Source organism: Boleophthalmus pectinirostris, unplaced genomic scaffold (genome assembly GCF_026225935.1).
Source record: "Boleophthalmus pectinirostris isolate CB_2022bp ecotype Guang Dong unplaced genomic scaffold, ASM2622593v1 HiC_scaffold_8, whole genome shotgun sequence".
Classification (NCBI taxonomy): domain Eukaryota; kingdom Metazoa; phylum Chordata; class Actinopteri; order Gobiiformes; family Gobiidae; genus Boleophthalmus; species Boleophthalmus pectinirostris.
Genome location: NW_026571515.1, coordinates 25,025,371 through 25,047,520, shown reverse-complemented (window position 1 = coordinate 25,047,520; position 22,150 = coordinate 25,025,371). Strand labels below are relative to the sequence as shown.

At 38.5% G+C, this 22,150-nt stretch overlaps 2 protein-coding genes across 4 annotated transcripts; one reads left to right on the top strand and one right to left on the bottom strand.

Moving 5' to 3' along the window:
• Positions 1–580: 580 nt before the first annotated feature.
• On the top strand, positions 581–8,851 carry tnnt2a (troponin T type 2a (cardiac)). Of its 3 annotated transcripts, XM_055165851.1 has the most exons (13): positions 581–1,199; positions 1,793–1,843; positions 3,532–3,591; positions 4,530–4,553; positions 4,628–4,652; positions 4,874–4,937; positions 5,057–5,173; positions 5,247–5,324; positions 7,402–7,512; positions 7,759–7,868; positions 7,943–8,033; positions 8,163–8,203; positions 8,602–8,851. In XM_055165851.1, exons 1-13 carry the CDS (start codon positions 1,151–1,153, stop codon positions 8,633–8,635), a joined length of 855 nt encoding a protein of 284 aa, XP_055021826.1. In that variant the 5' UTR covers positions 581–1,150; the 3' UTR covers positions 8,636–8,851. The 3 variants fall into 3 exon arrangements, with proteins under 3 accessions (XP_055021826.1, XP_055021827.1, XP_055021828.1); XM_055165852.1 differs by lacking the exons at positions 581–1,199; positions 1,793–1,843; positions 3,532–3,591; positions 4,530–4,553; positions 4,628–4,652 and having other exon boundaries at positions 4,877–4,917; XM_055165853.1 differs by lacking the exons at positions 581–1,199; positions 1,793–1,843; positions 3,532–3,591; positions 4,530–4,553; positions 4,628–4,652 and having other exon boundaries at positions 4,902–4,937; positions 5,029–5,173.
• A 538-nt stretch (positions 8,852–9,389) lies between these two features.
• Positions 9,390–20,603, bottom strand: LOC110164875 (plakophilin-1). Its single transcript, XM_020930011.2, has 14 exons — positions 20,288–20,603; positions 19,031–19,140; positions 17,300–17,488; positions 16,926–17,101; positions 16,703–16,850; positions 16,252–16,459; positions 15,683–15,851; positions 14,952–15,069; positions 14,154–14,315; positions 13,908–14,072; positions 12,917–13,070; positions 12,645–12,831; positions 12,268–12,352; positions 9,390–11,744 (listed from the first exon to the last, which is right to left on the bottom strand). The coding sequence occupies exons 1-14, from the start codon at positions 20,472–20,474 to the stop codon at positions 11,670–11,672; spliced, it is 2,133 nt and encodes a 710-aa protein (XP_020785670.2). The 5' UTR covers positions 20,475–20,603; the 3' UTR covers positions 9,390–11,669.
• Positions 20,604–22,150: the final 1,547 nt, after the last annotated feature.

The following is a 22,150-nucleotide window of genomic DNA, read 5'->3' as shown; positions in this document are numbered from 1 at the left end:
GATAAAGAGCACACATTATCTCAAAGTTATTTATACCACAACAAGAGGTCCAAAAGATTTTGTCCCACCACATTTGTCCCCCTCATGCTCACAAGGATTCCAGTGCTCCAGTGAGGTCTGCTAGCTGCTTCAAGGTTTCTACCTCTCCTTTCAGGTTAGTTTATTTTTCAAAAGTTCTTGAGTATTTCCTATCTTTACCAAAATAGGCTCTTGAAGAACAAAAAAAAAATAAACATCAAAATCAAGTAATATTTTAAATTATGAAATGCTACAATGAAGAATCAGTAACATTGTTAACAGTACCCTTTTCAATTATTGTTCCAACTGGAGTTTTTATTTGGGTCTACAGTATCCCAGAACCATGTCAGACACAGAGGAAGTGGTGGAGGAGTATGAAGAGTAAGTCACTATTATTTTTTAAACCTTTGGCCATAAATTACATACAGAACTGGTTATTACAAGCTGATATGTACCAAGTCCTTACATAAGAAACCATATGAGCACATCTTTGTTTCTCTAAGATATTGACAGCCTGCTTTGTGTGTCCTTTACTGTATGGAAAAAGTCATGTTCAGGTGTATGTTTTTTACAGGGAGGTGGAAGGTAAGACCTGTTCGAGCCAGCGCACACACAACAAGGACTTCTCAGACTGCATCACAGAGAGTATACTCCCTCAGTATACTGAAGACTGCAAACATGTTTGGGGTCAAACTCAGGACTAACTGTTTAATCAGGATTATGTTAACCTAACAGTTAAGTTCCCACAGAGAAAATGATTAAATTACATTATAAATATTCTACTACAATTAGGATGGTAAATATTAAAATCTCTAAGCCTGTAAATGGACTGTGCAAATCTAATGACTAAACCTGGATTAATCCAGACCTCATTGCATGGTTTTATGACCTTATTCAAAAATGTAAACTAATCTTAGTTTAGGAAACATTATTGCTGTGTGACTTTGGCACAGTTGCAGCAGTTACACATGGCAACGCCCACCTCAACAATTTGAGTTTGACTTGGACTTCCTACTGATTGCAGAATTACTTTCCAGCTAAGAGAGGGTATAAAAACTTTTTTTTTTTTTTTTTTTTTTTTAAATCTATTTAAATTTTTGATTCAGTAACATTGAAATAATGTTTGTTTTTGATGGTGCCTTTTGTTTTTAATAAAGGAGGAGAGGAGGAGACAACTGAAGGTATGTGACATTATACAGAAAAAATAAAAAAATATATAAGCAGCTTTGAAACAGTGCACTATATTAACACTACATACTACATTATATTTAAATACTGTATCGCTGAAATAAAGCAGGTGTGAATTTCTTTCTTTCAAGCACATGATAATACCATTGCAGCTTTTTGTTTCTTAACTACCAGTGCAGTTTGATGTACATTACCTGTTATAAGATCGCTTTATTTATATCATTTGCAAACTAAGTAATATATCACAGAAATATGTTAAAATGCTCCTATCAAATCCAAAACTGAGTAATCAAATACATTTCACAAATAAGATCCATGTGGGTAAATCTATTGAAACTATCTAGTTGCTTTACCCCACATAATAAAAGGAAAAATCTGGAAGAATATCCTCTTGTGGTGAATGCTATCAGTGTATCTGTGGTTATCAACACATTTTACATGATTTATAGTTTGTTTTTTGTTTTTTTACAGCCCGATGTTATCACACTTTAATAATACTGCATTTATCTTTCATTTTTCCATGCATATTGCCTAAGTCCTTGTTTTATGCATTCTTGGCTCAGTCTTCTGTGTGTTTTATCAACAGGGGATCAGGAGGTAGAGGAGGCCGAGCACCCCGAGGAGGCAGAGCAGGAAGGTGAGACTATAGGGATTGTGGGTTATCAAGCCCCCCAGGATTGTACTCTGGGTTTGTTTATTCATGTTAATATTACTCAAATACATTAACCAGTTTATCCTTGTTTATTTTCATTCAAGAAAAACATGCATTGTCTATACTCACTTTGAACATCATGAAGATAAACCTTTAGCTGTTAGTCAAGAGTAACAGGATTTGAAATGAAAATGTATGTCAAAACTGCTTTGTACATGTAAAAAGATACTCTATTCGGTTATCTGTATGGTTAGCGTCAGTGTGTGAACTACAATAATAAATACCAGACTAAAGAATAATTACTTCCACAAGACATGTCAAGGCTGTTATCAGAAGATCAGGTTACTTACTAAAAACCTGACTCAACAAAATCTGAGTGCTTAACCGTCCGTCACGCTGACAGGGTGTAAAATGTTGACTAAATCACTATGGTTTCTACATAATTTGGCAGTATATCAGGCTTATGGCAGTATTTCAGTCTCTAAGGCATTTTAATTCAAAAATCCCGTCTTATGTCATAACACATTTATACTCATTTTGGTTTCAGCAATTACATAAATGTTCCTTTTAAAGATGCACTATGTAACTTTTCTGATGGGAGGTGTGCTACCTGTCTGTCTCTAGATGATACAGCTTTCCATGAAATGTTCCAGTAGCATTAACAAGATCTATTCTGTGTTTACTTGGTTTCATATGTTTTTGTTGTTACCTTGAAAAACATGTCTTATTACTGAGAGCAGGATAGCCTCTCCATAGATCTGACCTGTAACTGAGCCAGGTGGTGTCTTGTCCTCATGGAGTTAAATACATTTAATGCCATGCTGTGGGACATCTTCATGGAGACAAGCAGGTAGTGGACCCCCCACCAGATGTGTGATAATAATTTTTTGAAACAATAAAGTAGTTCCCAGAAGAAAGATTGCAAATAATATACGTACATTTTAGTCCATATAAGTGCATTAGCATTTCATCAAAAACACCACTTTAAAGACCAAACAAAGAAAAACAAACTGTCAGAGTAAATTCATCTTAGTGTCATACTATATCTCTAAACTAGTTGTGAAGGATTTTAACTGTCAATCACTGTGAGACATCCCGGACATATAATTGTGGCAGCACATGGGATTTGAACATTTGTCATTTTTCTTTTTCATAAGTGATGACAGCTTGTTCTGAAATGTAGCTCATGTTTATATTTAAAATGAAAGTGTCTTGTCATGTGATGATGAAGACTGTAATAGATGTATTATGAATTACAAGGAATAGTATAGTTTATAATAATGCTGCACTTCAACATCTGCAGTGTAGTTTTACTTGTAAACTCTTCTAATGATGTTATTTAAGCTTTGTCTCTCCTGAGGTAAGCTCTCTGAGGTTTACCTCCAAAATGTGGCATCATTGGCACTCCTATCTGTACACTGAATGGGAATAGAGATTACAATATTGCTTCTATGAAGAAATAAACTCACAAGTGAAAACAGAAAGTTCTCGACTATTCAGACTGAGATCAGCAGATTTGGCAGGACGGCCCAGGTGAATGAGATGAGGGTTAGCGCAAGAATAAGTGAATACAAGTCTGCATGTGACTGGTACTTCCCATAAGACTGTGAGTCACTGGCCCTGTGATTGATATAACTGTCACTAATGTGTTACTTTATTGTTGTTTGCAAAAGCCCCTGAGGAAGAAGAGACCGCTGCTGATGAGGAAGAAGAGGAGGTCAATGAGGAAAACGGTGAGAATCGGCATAACTGTAATATTTAAAACAAGAAAACACGTGTCTACCACTCCTGTGTGTCAGTTAGTACATAGTCATTGCTTATTCAGGGCCCCACAACATTCTGGTATGAGACAGTCTTAGGTCTGCCTTAGTCATTCCTCAGTCACTATAGTCTGGTTTAGATAGGCTACCTCCCAGTCCTCAGGCTTGATTCCATTGTTCTGAGCAGGGATTATCTTTTATACCTAATTATACGGTATTATATTATGAACAATTTAGGGAGGGAAATGGTTCGTCCTGTATATCACCTTTAAAAAAAATAAAACAACAAAAATAAACAAATGACAATTGTATTTTATTAGTAATACTGTCAGTTTAGGAGTAGTAGTAGATTTGCCTGGGTTCCATCATTCTGGATTCGTCAGTACTATTACCATAGTTTATCATTTCTCAGTTATGAGTATAGTTAACTTTATTTATCGTTAAAGGAAAGTACAAGAAATAAATGAAATTAGTTTACTCCATTATACTTTGGAGGCTGGTTAGTGACTGGTAAGGCCCATGCATTTGCACAGGATGTCTCTACCAGGAAACAGCACTAAAAATAAAGTATGAGTTCAAATCACAAACACTTGTAATTTGTCTGAACATTTTTACAGCCTCTGTGTATGTCTGCAAGGGTGCAGGGCTGGATGTCACGAAGAGGTCATACATACTTAGCCTATAGGAATGTGCTTATTATTACAGAGTGTCACTTGTGTCGAGAGCTGAATGACCAAAGCTACAATTCACGTTCAACAAGAAAACTGTTTATTTTGGAATGTTGGGCATACTTCCTGTAATGTAAACTTAAATTGTTCAAAATGAATACTGACATATATGTAGGAGAAAAAATACTTCTCAAGTTGTTGCTTTAGTAAATCAGTTAATATAAAATGTGCTGATTATTTCAGATGGTGATGCCGAGGATGGAGACGGTAAATGTCACTTTTGAAGAATTCTAAATCCATAACTCACGTTCTGTACTAAAACTATTATTGTTTTTATGCAGGCGAAGAAACAAAACCAAAACACAAGTAAGTATTACGAATAGAGGCAAACCAGTATTATTTTATTTTTTGCATTTAAACCCAAAATACATCATGCTAGAATACATGATGATGTGATGTAGTGTAAAAATATCACATGGAAGCTGACTCATAAACTTAGTGTTAGTTTGTTATTGTTGCGCATATAATACATTCATAGCAAGTCATTTACTCATTCACTCATCTGTGCTGCCTCATTTACTTTCCAGACCATTTATCATGCCCAACCTGATCCCTCCGAAGATCCCTGATGGTGAGAAAGTGGATTTTGATGTGAGTTTTAAATATGAATTGATGTATTTTTTCCTTTACAAATACAAAATGGCCTCTTATAGTTTTTGAACAAACATGCTCATACATGCAGGTGACTCTTGGCTCTCCCCTTTCTGCAGGACATCCACCGCAAACGAATGGAGAAGGATCTGATGGAGCTCCAGACTTTAATTGAGGTCCATTTTGAAGGCAGAAAGAAAGAAGAGGAAGAGATCATTCAGCTCAAAGAAAGAATTGTAAATATGAAACTAGTTGCACAGTTTAAGTTGTCAAAAATTGCTGGTACTTATTGAGTTTTGTTTTGTGCAGGACAAAAGACGGTCAGAGCGGGCAGAGCAGCAAAGAATTCGCAATGAGAGAGAAAAAGAGCGACAAAAACGACTTGAGGTAGATGTATTTCATGACTATAGTCACTAACGGGCAACCAGGTCCATCCCATATGGACTTGGACCTATAGGACCTTTTAGCTGCAATTTGAAGGTGAAGTGGCAAATTTAAAGTGCAGCATCTCGTCCACAATATCCATAGAAATTGTCCTCTGCAAATAATGACATCCAGCCCAGAAAACCACACTGTCAATCCAGTTTGAAGTGTTAAAAGTAAAAAGGTAAGAGTAGCTCCTCACGTGTGTCTGTTTACATCCACACAGAGCACGGATCGAGGTGAAGTTGCAGATTAGTGATAGTGACTCTACTTCCTGTGAACTTTATTGCCAATATTTATGCTTTAAAAATCATGTATCTGAAGTACTGCACCAACAACTTTATATCCTGTGGTCTGCAGACAGATTCCGCTGCCATCTTTGCAACTGGAGATTTTAAGTCTCATTAGAATCTCCTTGTGTCTGTGGGTGTGCGCTTTTTGTCGCACATTTAAAAATAGTTTTAGACCAAAAAATTCTGACCCTACTTAGCCAATGTTTTTAAGTTGTAATTTCATTAATTTGACCATCTATTGTTCATACATTTAGACATTTATAAAACTAGGCTACTTCTGTATCACAATCATAACATTAAACATTATGAAGTCCCGGATCTCTGCTTGAGGAGATTTTCTCTAACTGGACATCCTCAAATTTTAGTTGAATACCCCTGCTATAGGCCTATCTCACCTGTTGTCTAACCTCAGAAGCAAAGCAAGGCTGGGCCTGGTTAGCACTTGGATGGGAGACCACTTGAAATGCCAGGTGGAACAGCAGGGACTCTGTCCTGCTGTTATGTTCTTAGGCAAGACACTTCACCTGACTGTATGAATGTTAGGTGTGTGTTGGTGATGATCAGAAGGACCGATGATTATTAGGGTTAGCAAGTTACAGAGAAGATTGGATTATGTAATTGACTGATTGATGATTGATATTATAATATTATTATTATATCATATTGATTTTGTTTGTTTACTTTTTTTTTTTTTTTTTTTTTTGTGACCATGCTATTTGTGGCCATGCTAATTGCTATTAAAACTAAGTGCACCAAGGGAGTGTGACATCACTCACAGCTTTCAGCTCCATAAACTCATGATGCTAGCAGTGACAATTTTTCAATGTACTCAGTTGGAAAGTTGAAGGAGCTAGAAGCGCCCCTATGAACACTTGGGAGGCTGCAAGCAGGCCAGCTACGCCTATTTATATATACAGACTATGGATTAAACTGACAGGCCTTTTTACATCATTGATATCAGTAACCCACTATTACATTTTTCTGCTTCCTTATTACATACAGTGAAGACTGGGAGATGCTCTGTCAAGTCAACATAGTTTGGTCCCTGTCAAAATTAAATTTGTCCTTTCATTGGCCAAATGTTCACCTTCTGACAGCCTTTGAGGACAAATTGTTAAACTGCCTCATGAAATCCTTGCCTCAAGTGGAGAAGCTCAAGTATCTCGGGGTGTTGTTCACGAGTGAGGGGAGGATGGAGTGTGAGACTGACAGGCGGATCGGTGCAGCTTCTGCAATGATGCAGTCGCTGTATTGGACTGTTGTGGTGAAGGCGCTGAGCCGAAAGGCAAAGCTCTCGATTTACCAGTCAGTCTTCATTCCTGCTCTCACCTATGGTCATGAGGTCTGGGTAATGACCCAAAGGACAAGATCGAGGATAAAAGCAGTTAAAATGCGTTTCCTCTGCAGAGTGGCTGGGCGCTCCCTTAGAGATAGGGTGAGGAGCTCGGAATAGAGCCACTGCTCCTCCACGTCGAGAGGAGCCAGTTGAGGTGGCTCGGGCATCTGTTCTGGATGCCTCCTGGGCGTCTCCCTCGGGAGGTGTTCTGGGCATAACCCAGGACACGCTGGAGGGACTATGTCTCTCGGCTGGCCTCGGAATGCCTCGGGGTCCCCCCGGAGGACATGTCTGGGGTGAAGGAAGTCTGGGAGTCTCTGCTTAGACTGCTGCCCTCATGACCCAGCCCCAGATAAGCGGAATATGGATGGATGGCCTCATGAAATATTCCATTCTTTTGGTTGGCTTGTAGGATGAGAGAACTCGTAAAGAAGAGGAGGAAGCTAAGAAGAGAGCAGAAGATGATGCTAAGAAGAAGAAGACCCTGACCAGTCTACACTTTGGAGGATACATGCAGAAATTGGTAAGGCTTATGTAATGAGTAGAGATGCTGTGGTACAGATTTTAGTACCACGATTAGTTTTTTACGATTATTTCCAGTTATTGGCATCATAACATCAGTGATGTCCATTAATTATGTAATGACTTCAATAATCATGATTATTGATTAACAGATTATTCTTGACATTCCTAGTTGTGTTGGGTCAATTTATGTCATGTACGAGTTTGTCAAGTTGGATTAATGTATGGTAACAATGCTTTTCCCCAGACAGAGAAACGCAGTGGCAAGAGGCAGACCGAGAGAGAGAAGAAAAAGAAAATACTCAGTGACAGACGTAAACCTTTAGACATTGAACACCTGAGTGAGGACAGACTCAAGTAGGTTCAATAATTATTGGGTCTGGAGATTTTGATTGTAAAAGTAACACTGGACTCCTCTCAATGTTTTGCAGAGAAAAAGCTAAGGAGCTGTGGGAGTGGATGTTTCAACTGGAGGCAGAGAAGTTTGATCTGCAGTATCAGTTTTCCAGACAGAAATATGAGGTTGGTCAGTTTTGAGTTTTGGTTTGATTCCTTTACTGTGAATCAGTAAGAAGACCCTTCACTGATCTTGCTAACTCAAGTCAAATGTGCAGCTAGTTGGTCCCTCATTTTCACCTTTTTTGTTTACAGATAAATGTGCTGAGGAACCGGGTCAGTGACCACCAGAAAACGTAAGAACATGTTAACCATTTAAGTTTCAACACAAGTCAGTGACAAAAATGTAATCCGGGCCACATGAATTCAACAGAACAAATACCGGTAATCCAATAGATTGAACCAATGACATATATTTCAAAATGATTTCAACATGGGACATCGACTGTATGCAGTACACACCTTCACTCCCTGTGTGAAATCCGTTGTAATCATCTCTTACAGTTAAATCCCCTTTAACCGGGACGTGCTGGGTGTGGCAGGTCATCTGTCACATCTGACTCACTTCAACACTGCTAAAATGACTGGAATGAACAACATAGTGGTGTGGACACAGTGTCCCTGTGTTTAACAGTGATGCATGTGAACAAACAAGTTCGCTGATCCTGTGTAACATGTGTCTTTTGCTTTGCAGTTCCAAGAGGACCAAGAGGGGCTTGAGGAAATAGAGAACCGGACTGGATTAGCAACTTCACAAAAACATTTGCAGAAAGATGTACAATGCTGTACAAAGTTGTGCTCATAGGAAAGCAAAAATTATGGAAAACATTTACCCAGTAGTCAGTGCCAGAATTAAAACTTTTCACACTTTTATTTTTGCAGTTCTTTGCATTACTATACATATTGTTCATATTATGTAATAATAAAGAATTTCTTATATTGAACATGCACAATTTTCAATTAGATTTTTACTTAAACAAGACTTTTAACCATTGTGATTTAATACAAAAAAGTATCCAGCTACATGGTTTTGCTGACAGAGGCTGTAAGTCCCAAGAACATTGCAGATAGAAATGACTCTTGATCTTTTGATTAAATTTAATTCATTGCACAGACCAAGACTGCAGCTAGAATAAAGAAAGCATGAGGCACTGCTTTTTCACTCACACAGACAACAGACAGACAGGCAGTGACATGACCAGAGCTGCACTGTGCTCCTCCACCCAGACCTTCCCCATAACCATTTAAAGACAATGATTCACACAGATCCTTAATCCAAGAGGAAAATCCTGTATTCTGATCTGTAAATAAGCCATGACCACCACAACCATTCACCTCACGGCTAATGTGCACCATAGACTGTATGGTGTGCCCTTATTTGTTCAAACCAATTTGTTTTTACACCAATTCATCACTCGATCATGTGTGCATTTTCCATATGAATGCTCTTGAAAAAGAAAGATATTCACACACCACTAGGAGTCTGCTTGAAGGCATTGTTCAAACTTTTATTAGTTCTTTAGGCAATGTTTATGGCATTTCTGTCTCACCGTGTTACATAACATAGTATGATACTCCAGTCTGCTTCGTTCTAGTGAACACGTTTTTGTTAACAAAGGTTTACACGTCACATCATATACAAATAACAGCACATGTAACTAAAGCATACCATGTACAGACCTGTGCCAGGGAATCCTCTTAATTATACACTACATACACACTACTCAGATGCACTGTAAGCAATACTGACAGACAGCAGCATTTACCAATACAAAACTTACTGTCAAATTCTGTGTATAGTTTAAGTGTGTCTGTCAATATGTTGTATCTAAATGTATGTATTAAAGCAAATGAACATATTTCAATGAATGAACTTCAGCCTATCACCTCTGCTTAAAATAAAACATCTGATTATAAGACAAATATTAAACTTCATTAATAAAAGGAGTTTTTGCTATTGAACTCTATGACTCCAGTATTTGACCCTTAAACAACAAACCACTGAACAAACACAATAGAAAGCATTTATAAAAAAAATTATACTTTATATAACCGGATGTAAATTGAAAAAGTTGAACCACAACCAACTGAATATTAAAATGAACAGGTGAAAAACCAGCTGACAATGTTATTGCTATTACCATATGTTTGAATTGTGAGTATTAAATGGAAGCATTATGTCTAATACACGATTATATACAGCACATTCAAAATCGAGCACAATTATATGCTGGCAAATACTTCAGCTCTGGTCCTAGTAACTATTAAGACACCTGCCACCTGCTTGTCTCTGTGGTGATGTTATTGCTTTGCCTGAAATGTTCCAGAGCATGGCATAAAACACGGCATAATACATGGCCAAGTTACAGGTAGAATATGATCAAATTTGACTTCTGTGGCTAATTATGAGTTCATTCTGCAATTTGACCATTGCAGCAGCTTATGACTTTTAATGATAATGTCTACTCAAAAATGGTTTACTGTGATTATGTTGCTTTATTGGTATTGTGTCAGTGGCATATCGTTTTTCTTTATATATCTCTGTAGCAATATATCATGCTTTAAAATATGCTATCATGACAGGCCAAGTTACAGGTCATATATGTGGAGAAGCTACCCTGCTCACAGACTGCTTATTTTTCAAGGTGTAGTTCAGCCATAAAAAAAACACCTGTTAATGAATAAATAAAACCTAAGTTTAATATCATACTATGAGAGCTTTCAAGCAAAGCAATAACACCTAAAGAAATTTAAAAAAAACAACTTCCCATCAGAAAATACAGTGTACCTTTAGGTCAAGTGGATATTGTCTAAACCAGAAGTTTCCAAATTATGCCCCCAGGGGCCAAATGCAGCCCTCAAAATGTTTGTTGGGCCTCAAGCCTCCTGTTTAATTGGCCCAAATGATCATAGACAGTACTTTGTACCGTAAATTAACATTTCTGTCTGTATTATCTTATAACATTGTGATACAGATTTAAATTAGGCCTGAAAACGGTTCTTTTTAAAAGTTTAAAAGGAGATGTGGGTCTGGAAAATGTATCTATCTGAACGTCTTGCTGTACTGAACACCTGTCTTCAAATATGTTTCTACATACAGTGAAAAAGGTTTGGACACCTCTGGTCTAAACCCTTTCAATGGCATTTGAGTTGGAGTCACATCGAGAGTCTCGACCATTATAAAGTCACGTTTAGAGTCAACAACAGATCAGACCAAATCTTAGTCCATGTTGATTATCCAGATGCATCACTGTAAAAAAAAGTCAAGTAGTCAAATGAATACCCGGCTGGGTCCGCGCCAACTAGACTTATTCTGTTGCTGAAGGAAGCACGATCTCTTTATCTTTAGCGTCTTTAGCCCTACTCAGGTTGCAATCAAACGAATCCTCTTGCTGCACGATCCCAGTGGAGAGGTCAACACAACAGCACAGTGTAAAACAGTAATATCGGGCTTGTATTGACAGATTCAAGACCACCTGACTTAAAAATTCCAGCACACAACCAACCTCAAAACTCCACATGCCTTTTTTGCACTGATCATTAAATACAAAACCCCTTGGGGTCATTAGTAATGATGCACATTACATTTTGACATAATATTTACAAAATATGATACAAATACAGTTACAGTAAAACAGCCAGAGGGCATCAGTGAGCATGCACACACATAAGTACAGTAAGTCCTTTTAAAAGTAAAAGTTCTTAAATCTGTTGCATGTACATGGGGATCCTACCTTCTGGATCTAGGCACATCCAGCCGAATTAGTCAATTACTTGCATAGACTTGTGAACTGCGGTTGTGTTTTCATTGACAAAAAGTGCTTTGGTAAAACCCAGCTGTAAAAGAAAAGATGAAAACCATGTTAAAATGTATCACATTTTGTGTCATATATGCAGCAGTAACACACAACATCTCCTTTATTACAGCAAAATACTTTTTCCCAGCCTTTCTTTGTGATGAGCTGTACCTGAAAATGCTTCTAACACATTCATATCTTTTTCTACCAAGTCAGGACAAGCCCAATTCATTAGCCTCTACCTAGTGTGTGCGTGTGGGTGTGGGTGTGTGTGTGTGTGTGTGTGCTTGTGTGCGTGTGAATGTGTGTCTTTCTCCTCCACATAACCAATTATCCTCAGAGGCTCAGAACCAGTTTGTCTGGATTCTTGTTTGTGTAGTCAATCAAGTCTTTGGGCATGGCAGAGGAGCCAGGAGGAGGATTGAGAAAGTGGATGAATATAATAAAACACCTACTCCTTGGGCCATCCTTGGGCCTCCTACAATTCATGTATGGAAACCACCAATGTATTATGTACTTTATGGCTGAATTAAATCATATAAAATGGAAAAGTTTGTGCATACCTTTTTAAGAGTTCCTTGCAGACTCTTATCGTTCCACAAACTGTAGAGCAAAAGGGCTGCTGCTTTGCTTCCTTTGGGGTATGACCTGGGACAAAACAGTAACAGCATTGCATGACACTAGCCAGGGTAAATGAAATACATATTATGAATCAGGCTTATAAAAGTTATATAAGAATACTGTGCACTGGCTGAGAGAGAAGTAGTAACTCAGATGTTATGTAACAAGTATAACGCATGTGCCTAGACAAGATCTTGCAGTAAAAGTGATTTACAAAGTAATTTAAAGTATGATGAGTCTACATTATAACTAATGAAAACATATAGACACCATTTCCCAGAACATGCACAGTACACAGGGTAACTGAGGTTAGACTCACCCATCTTCACTGAGATCAGCCACTGCTGATATTAGCTCAGAGCTGAGGGCCTTCTTTCCCACCTCGGAGTCCGCCGATATCAGGCTCTGCACCATGTTACACACAGTGGCAGTAGTTTCATCAGAGTTTCCCATCTTACGAGGTCCACTAACGAGATTGCTAGTGAGCTCAGGGAGAATCTTCTTGGCTAAAATAAACACATAGAAAAACAATACTTGAATATGATTGTGAGGATTATTTCTAGCTTATAAAATGTATTACATAGCTCGTACCCATAGATGACTGAAGCGAGCTGGTTCTGGACAAGTTACTCAGTAAAGAAATAGCTGTCTTCTGCAAGTTCTGGTTAGATGCTTTCAATAAAGGGGCCATGTACTCTAAGACCCCAAGCTTTTGAACCAAAATTTGACTCATGGCAGCAGACCCCTACAACAAGCCACAGCCATATTAGTAAAAAGGAGCCTACATTTTATGTTACATATAATCATATATGACATATAATCAATAATGTGACCATATCCAGCACAGCCCTTTATATCTGTATGTGATAGATACTACTACCAGAAGAAATATGGGTCATTCAAATAAAGTGGAATTTAAAACAAATATGATTTCATCTTTATGAGTACACTATGTACAGGTAGATTTGTGCAAAAGTCTGGATCTATCCTATTGCAGAATCAAATAGACAGGTGCACAGATACAATAGATTAAACACATGATCTTTCCAGTGCTTTCTGACATTAGTTTCTGGTTAGTAATAGGAATGGGCAACCCAAATGAGAGACTCGTGTGAGGCTAAATTCGCTTTCAATTTCCACAATAGTCTTGAAAGCCAAAGATCCAAATGAATACATCAATAACTTAGCCATCATGTCCACTGTTTTTCTTTTTGTAAATTGGAATAAATCAACATTGCAATAGTTTTCTGTAAGAGCAATATTTGATTTGAACAGATTTACCTCATATCTGGGCACACAGATATTGAAATACTAATTATATGTACCGTTCCTTTAAAGTCAAGTGTAATATTCACTCATGGCTCAGTCCTACTGGTTGTGTTAAATGTGTTATTGTTTTATTTTATGTCTTGTGTGTGGCATTTTGGCCAATTATTTTATAGTAGGTGCTTGATAAATAAAGCTGATATTGATACCCACCCTTTAATTGATTATTACTACAGGTGTTATCGCAGCTGAAGCTATTAAACCTATCGTATCAGTAAATGATTCATCACACACACAAAAGAGTCTTTGTACTGACCACCTCCCGACTTGCAGTCAAGTTCTGCAGGGCGCCGCAGCAGGCCTCCAAAGTGCCATCTTTCTGGGATGAGGCCAAGAGAGATAGGTACGTCTGCATGGTTTTAGGATGGCTTAACCACATCACACCTGAGGGGGTGCTCTCTGGCTTATGATCAAATGAATACTGAAGACAGAAGAAGAGCACATGTTAGAACTCCTGTTGAATATAATTAACAATCTGTGCATTCTACTCATTACTTCTTACTTCTTTTTGGGCTTTGCTGCTCTTGGGACTGAAGCAGCCTGTTGTGGCAGAGGATTTCTTCTGGGCTGTTTCCTCAGGGTAGTAATTAGAGAAGCATTCCTGGGCTTCAGTCTCCAGTTGGTAACTCAAATTATGGAGGATACATGCTGAGTTCTCCACAGACTAGAGGAAAAGAGTGATCATACCAATTATACTAAACTGATATAATGATGTGTACCTAACTCCTTCTCAGCTTGAATTACCAGTTGAATAACCTTCTCATATCAACTTATTGCAAAATAACATTGTGGGAAATCAAAAGCCATAGGTAGGTAAGTTATTGATCTAAATCATATTTGGATGATAAAACTTTTTTGCTTGTCCATTCCTCTTCCTCTAGTAGGAATAAGGTTAGGTAAGTTTAAGGTAATGCATGAAAACTTGTCGCAGACAGTGCATACATAGCTAGTTAACTACCAACTGACTACTAGATTATAGGTCTTCTGCCTGTCAAGTAAAGTTTTACTTTCACTGCACTAAGGTAACGTCTAGACTTTTTTGCACTTACTTATCAACCAAGCCATGAACAGTATCAACAAACATTTCCTCAACTTCTTTTAAAACTGTGTAAACAGTGCATGGGCTGGGCCTTACTGAAGTATGGAACCATGCCCAAAACATTCCAATTGTTTACTTGTAAATATGGCACTGCATGTGTTTCTACTTCATGTGTAAATGCAGATAATGAAGAGTGTCTGTATTACTACATACAATGACTCTATGTTAACATAAATTACAGTTGGGATTTGAGCAGTTTACCTTGTCATCTGGGTTGTCCTCTGCCACACAGGACTGAGTGTAGCTGATCAGAGAGTCGATAAGCCCGGGGCACTTTCTCATTGCATCCCTTACACTTTTCTCGGCAGAGCTCAAGTTCCTTAACAGTTGAATGAAAAAACAATAAAGCATTAACTTTTGCAGGGAACAGAGTGCAATGATAAGAGACTATGTCTATCCAACAAAAATAAACCCAATCTGAGCGATTATACAATCACGTACATTTGTTTATATTATAAAAATATTGTGTTTTTTTCTATCTTTTCTAACATCTTTTAACTTAAAAGAAAGTAACTGTTTAGAAATCAAGTTTAGAAATCAATGCTAAAATCACCACTGTTGCCAGAAAAGAGTGCAAGGCTGCTGGGGCACTGAGGAGTGAAACTAATTAAAATAAATGAATAAAATGGCTAGATTTGAAGAAGCTCATAAGCAGGAGAGACATTTCAATAGAGACAATTTGGGCCAGGGATTTCTAAAATATATATGATGGAAACACAACTACAACTATGTTTAACATGTGTTTAAAGTTAACATAAAAAAATATCCTGTAGTTTTATAATAAACTGAAAAATAAATTCACTAATAAGTAGTGAACAGATAAAGCAAATCAAAATACAAAGATATACTAGACCTATTACATATGACTTAATTTTAAGTAATAAAAATGTAATGATTTGAATGAAGAACTTGCAGAGAGAAACGGCGCTTACCTCAGACAGCCTGTGGCGTTATAGAAGACTTCTGGATGTATGTTGTTGTTGGCAGTGTTGTCTGACCAGGAGGTGAATGGAACTATAACATTATTCGTCAAAACAGGGAGTGCTTTCGAAATAAGATCTGCTTTGAGCTCATCAGAAGAAGACAAGTTCCAAAGCAGGCCTAAATGCAACATACAGAAACAATGCATCTGTCATTCACCAACGTTTAATTTTTTCTCTTCGCAGAAGATCTTTGGCTTTCCTGTGACATTGTTGAAGGCAACCACAACTTTAAATTAACCTAATCAAACACAGGACTACAACAGGTCTATGCTAGGTCTAATCAAGTCTAAACTAGATGAAAGCCAGCAAGCATAAAACCAGGCCCAAACGAATTTTCAATCAAAAATATTAAACCGGTTCAACTCAGGACTAATTAATGACTAAACCAGGACATGACAAGAACTTTATCAGCCCCAAATCAGCACAAAACAACTACATATTAAACTGGGTCAAAAGCATAATTACAATGTTTACCTTATTCATCATTTTACCACAATGAGGGCAGATTAGACATGTACCTGTGATTTGTTTCTGAGTCTCTGTTGAGTTTGTCTCCTTAAGAAGATCCAGAGCCTTCTCTATGCCCTCACAGCTTTGCACCTCCAGCTTATTGGCCTGGTTTTTGAACACCAGGTTCCTTAGGGCCCCGGCCGCAGCCTGGCTTACCCCGGAATTGGTACTCCTCAACAAAGCAACAAGAGGAGGGACACCACGGAGCTGGGAAACCTATTAAACAATGGATAGATATTTAAGATTTAGGATTTAGGGTGTGGGAAAAGATTGACACTACATTAAATTCCAATCAGAGTTGCAGCCAAGTCATTATAAATTCTCCTACTTGTCCCTCAAGGCAGGTTACATAAAGGTCTGGAGATGTTTGTTAAGTTAAAATGGCATTTACCTGCACAAGCCACAAATGAAAATAGTAAATACATCAGTAATATCAATAGTGCTGAGTGAAAGTGGTACCTCCTGTTTGGCCTGGTCTTCTTTGAAAGTACTATGTTGAATAAAAGTGGCCCCACGCTGCTGGAAATTCAAATCTGAATGAGACAGAAATGCTACAGCTTCTTTCAGGGTCATTTCTGATGTAGATGTTGTCACGCCATTGGTAAAACTAAAAAGCCATAAGACACATGATAAATAGTTAGACTAGTCTGAATAAAAGGACAAACAATTCACATATACATACATAGTTTTCTGCTCTGTCTTGATAGTTTTGGTGGTTTTGGACTCATGATTGGACTGAGCAGAGGGAGGGCGGCCCACGCGTGTCTGGCTGGTGGTCATCTGTCCTCCGTTGGTTAGGGAGTATACGCTGTGTCTGGTCACTTTTGTCTGTTGGGATGCAGTCTGTCCTTTGGCTCTCTATATAATAAATGAGTCATCATTTTTGATTGTTTTTTTTATTTTTTATTATTGTATTAGCTTTTCAAACCTGGAATCAAACTTTACAATCTTGACCATGTATATTAAATTTGTCTTTTACTGGTATTTCTCTTCACATGACAAATCGTATTATGTAAATCACAATGACCTGCATGCAGCTGGTGAAAGAGGTCTTACCATGCCGTTTGATTGTGGGGCCACAGACAGAGGCGGTGCCAGGGCTGGGTCACTGCGGCTGGGCTTCAGTCCATTGGGAGTTTGGGGCCAATTACCGGGACTGATCTGCTGCTCGAAGGTGCCCGAGGAGCTGATGAATCTGCCCCCAATGGACTTAGTCGACAGTGTGCGGGACTTCCGAGAGTTTATCTACACTCAAAACACAGAACATACAATGACCCTACTATTCAGATGAAGTGGCTTGCAAAGGTGGACAGGTTCAGAGGGGGAAGAAAAACATGAATACCAGCACAGTGCAAATGCTTCTAAGCCTTTCAGTGACTGAAAAAGTAGGTAACCCACTTTCCAGTAGAACAGTTCTCAAAGAAGACCCCCTGTAAACCAAGACGCAGGAATTCACTCTCACACAAAGCACACAAAAGTTTTTCTCTCTGGAGTCGGCAGAGAATGAATGCTACACAATACACCAAACAAGCCTCACGCCAAGGAAACATAATATTTGAGTTTTATGGATTTGGCACAAATCTGTCACAGAGGAGCTTTATGTTTGGACATACATAGCAGTTACCAAACATCTACAATTATTTATCAAATAATTATGTTGATAATCCTTAATCCTGCATCATTTAATCTGTGTCTTTGCCAAAGCGCTACTAGGAAATTGCTTGGTGCAAGCAAGAGGAATGTGAATTAATTTATGCTCCATTTCCCTCACATGATCCTTGTCCACTTAATTGGAGCTTCCAATCAAATAGGTCAGGATATTGTAATGACATTTAGAAAATGGGACAGCTGTATTATGGAGTCATAGGCCATTTACTACATCCACTGCTCATGTAGCTGAGACATGTCTCAGGCACCTGTCAGTGGCTAAGGCCAGTCCAGGGCAGATACCAACTTTGATTAAACACATTGATGGGGTCTACACTGTCCTTCAATGTACTCTGGTCCGGGAAGTGATGGTTTGAACTCCTTCTGACTTTTAGAGAGACAACTAAGATTAAAGATGTCAGTTTGTCTGTGTGAAAAATAGTAAACTCCTGAAAATCACAGACAACACCCTGTGCCGAGGACACAGGCACAAACTTGCATATAAAACAAAATACCAAATAAAAATCAGTAAGTCTTGAATTAAAAAAAGATGCATAAATAATCTGAGAAATCACCTCACAGTACATTTAAGGTTGTAGTATGGAGGGGAGGATTGGGAAAAGGCAAGACAGTTGAATACTTTAAACAGGTTAGAAGAAGTATTACAACAGTGGCATAAAACCATAAATCACTTAACCACAATTCTGCCTCTGTTACCAGTGGATTCAAAGTGCAAAACAAGATGGATTTTTAAGAGTTTTCAATAATTTATATTGCTGTAGAAAGTCATTTCCTTATGGCCTATTGTATTTTTGAAGTGTTTTATAGTCTGCTGCTGTTACACTGCCTAAATTTGCCTCGTTTCGTAACTGTCAGCAATATTATAATACCATGGTTATTGTTCCATTCCTACAAAACACTTTTTCTAGCATCATGTTAGTATGAGAAGAAGTGTGAATCTCAATAAGGGAACTGATTTGTGACCATGCACTGTGACCAATCGATCACACATTTGTTGTAATGTATATCCACAAAAGCCACTGTAGTCAGCAAGACAGCACAGAATAAGAAGCACATCCATCTTACTATTATTGCATTATAAATAAATACATAGATGAAAATACACAGTAAAAACTTTACCGGTTTGTTGAAGTTTGTCATAGCAGAGTTGCTGCGAGAAAACACGCCATTTGCTTTAAATGGGGTAAACTTAAATGTTCCAACCTCTGATAGCCCCAGTGAAGTCAAATCTGGAAGAGAAAAGAGAGAAAACATGACTTAAGGGCCAATGAGCACAATTAGAAATCATTTTAAGACCATTTTCTTTCAGTCCATGTATTTAAAGACTGGAATTTTACAATTAAGAGGACTACTAAGAGGAAGTCTTTAACTGTAAATTATGTGTGGCCCTATGTGCACAGAGATGTTCTCATGTTTATTTGGCATTAGGAGAGTCTTAAAAATGTAGAAATATCTCAATTATGTTCTAATGCAATGTTTCTCAGACAGCAATTTCCTTCAGATGGTACACAGATTAGACTGTAGTACAAATATTTGCTGAATTTGGTCAATTTAATCCTCATTTTGCTCCTTTGGGTTGGTCCTGGTTTGAAACTCCTAGCATATATCAAGAGTGTAGTCCCATTTTAGACCAGGTCAAGTATTTTCTTATGGTATTTGATGTGAAATTTTGAGAACCGTTGTTTAATGTAATTGTTATTGTAGTGTAGGGACTTGCTGATAAATACTAGCCTACAGCGTTGACAAGCATGTGCAAGACTCCTTACAAATCACAACTGATGGTGGCTGGTGTAAAACCCCTAAAGAGCTGCAGAGGTATCCTTTCTGAGCTGCGTCACAGGTTCATGGCAGGAGCGGTGAAAGTGTCAACAGAGGCACCAGCTCAGACAGGTTCATCCACCACTTCAACTAACCTAAGGTACAGTGTATCTCAAAGGTTCAGCAGTGATCCATGTTTTGTATAGGTAAACATGACATCTCAGGTAGCCTACTTCACAATGTAGCCCATTTGTTATTTCGTAATTACTATCTAACGACCTGACCTTACAACAAGTTATTATTTTGTAACAGTCATGATGCATGTGTTATTATTTAAGCCTCTGGGCTCAATTCCAAATTTAGTTAAGCAAAACAACTCGTCTTGCCAGGGCATAAACAGGCGCACGAAATAAACTGTTGGAAATAAACAGTTATTTTGTTAACAACCATAAGTTATTTTCAATCATGCGAACATCTATGGCGCTTTGGTCATTGGCCTACTGTGGCTGGGGTAGTAGTTTGATAGAGTTTTTGTAAAAGAAAGTTTACACATAGCTAACTATATAGGCCTTTGACTATAACATACTGTTCCTGTAGCGAAGATGAAAAGGTACGTACTTGTGGGAGATGATGGAGACAGGGGGCCATTCCTCCCTTGTTTAGACTTGCTCCGCTTGATGGTGTGCACTTGGTTGAGCACACGCGCTTGTCCCGAGCGCAGTGTGGCGTCTGAGGGCAGCGCGAGGGAAGTGTCCTCCGCGTTCCCGATGGTCATCGCCGATTTCAGCGGCTCCGGCACCATCATTTTCCCTGGTCAGTGCCCCCGGCGCGGTAGAGTTTCCAAAAAGCAAGCCTGGTGAGGAATACGGAAGATCAGACAACTAAATGTGGATGTGGTAACGTATGCAGCCGTAATGCCAAGTACGCAGATGGGCTGAAAGTTCCCAGAGCGGAGCGCTCCACCCCCGGGACCGCGCCTCAGTGGGGTGGGGCGGATCACACAGCTCACATGCAGGTGCAGAAAGAAGAGAGGCGGGGCTGCTCAACACCTACTGCAAACAGCCATGGATCTACTAGGCCACTGCAAATAATTAGAATATCATGAAAAAGTTTAATATTGTCACTCATTTCAGAAAGTCAAACCCATATACAAAAACTCATGACACAGAGTGAAACATTTCTAGAGTTTATTTTTAGTTAGTTAGTTTATTTTCTTCGGTCCATTAACATAATCATACATCATATTACAATGATTTAACACAAAAAAATATGCATTTTATGCATATCACTAAAGTATTTCTTTATTTTTTATGATTATGGCTTACAGATAATGAAAAAAAACTAAATTTTGTGTCTCAGAAAATTAAGGCAGGCTATTACATCAAATCAATAAAAAATATATTTAAAACTGAAATGTCAGACTTCTGAAAAGTATGTTCGTCTCTATGCTTACAGTACATGTTTGGGCCTCCCGTGTCATGAATCACTGCATCAGCGCTCCGTGGCACGAAGGAGATCACTCTGTGGCACTGCTCAGGTGTAAAAGCCCAGATTGCTTTGATAGTGGTCTTGGGGTTATCTGCACTGCTAGGTCTGGTGTCTCTCATCTTTCTCTTGACAGTAGAACAGAGATTCTCTGTGGGGTCCAGGTCAGGCGAGTTTGCAGGCTAATCAAGCACAATAACACCACGGTCAATGAAACAGCTTTTCGTACGTTTGACTGTGTGGGCAGGTGCCAAGTCCTGCTAGAAAATTAAATCAGCACCTCCACAAAGCTTGTCAGCAGAAGGAAGCATTTAGTGCTGTAAAATGTCCTGGTAGATGGCTGCAGTGATGTGGACTTCGGAAAACACAGTGGACCAACACCAGCAGATGACATGGCAGCCCATATAATCAATGACTGTGGAAACTTCACACTTGACACTCCTCCAGACTCTGGGACCGAGATTTCCAAAATATATGCAGAATTTATTTTCATCTGAAAAGAGACTTGGGACTACTGAGCAACAGCCCAGTTCTTTTTCTCCACAGCCTAGGTAAGATGCTTCTGACATCGTCTCGTGTCCTTAGGCTTCATCTGTGCGTAGAGGCTCTTGACTTGAGCGTCAGTCCTCTCCTTATGGTTGGTGCACCTTTTCCCACCTTTTTTCTTCCACTTGACCTGGAGGCATCACCTGTTTAGAAATGTCCATAGCAGGTAGCAGGTTCTCTATCAGAAAAGTTACATAGTTCACCTTTAAATTAAAGCCTAAATGTATCTTAGTATACTCAGTCATTTACTTCAACCTAATTAATTCAGCCATCTACAACCTTAAAACACACACACAATTGAATGAGCTTGGGGGCAAATGAGAAAAAGAAGCTAAAAATTGCTCTCTGTAAAACCGGATTTGTTTCAGTTTTTGCTTGCTCTCAACACACCCAGGTTCACCATTGGCAAACCATAAATAATTACCATATGGTGATATGGTTCGTTTGAAG

What these genes read in the sequence shown, in the direction of transcription:
- tnnt2a (XM_055165851.1), top strand. Translation starts at nt 1,151, where the DNA reads ATGGTGCCTTTTGTTTTTAATAAAGGAGGAGAGGAGGAGACAACTGAA. An exon ending in GGAGGTCAATGAGGAAAACG is followed by an intron (nt 3,592 to 4,529) that starts GTGAGAATCGGC and finishes TGATTATTTCAG; the next exon opens with ATGGTGATGCCGAGGATGGA. An exon ending in AGCGACAAAAACGACTTGAG is followed by an intron (nt 5,325 to 7,401) that starts GTAGATGTATTT and finishes GTTGGCTTGTAG; the next exon opens with GATGAGAGAACTCGTAAAGA.
- LOC110164875 (XM_020930011.2), bottom strand. Translation starts at nt 20,474, where the DNA reads ATGATGGTGCCGGAGCCGCTGAAATCGGCGATGACCATCGGGAACGCG. An exon ending in AAGACAGAGCAGAAAACTAT is followed by an intron (nt 16,851 to 16,925) that starts GTATGTATATGT and finishes ATGGCTTTTTAG; the next exon opens with TTTTACCAATGGCGTGACAA. An exon ending in AACGCCACAGGCTGTCTGAG is followed by an intron (nt 15,070 to 15,682) that starts GTAAGCGCCGTT and finishes TCAACTGTTAAG; the next exon opens with GAACTTGAGCTCTGCCGAGA.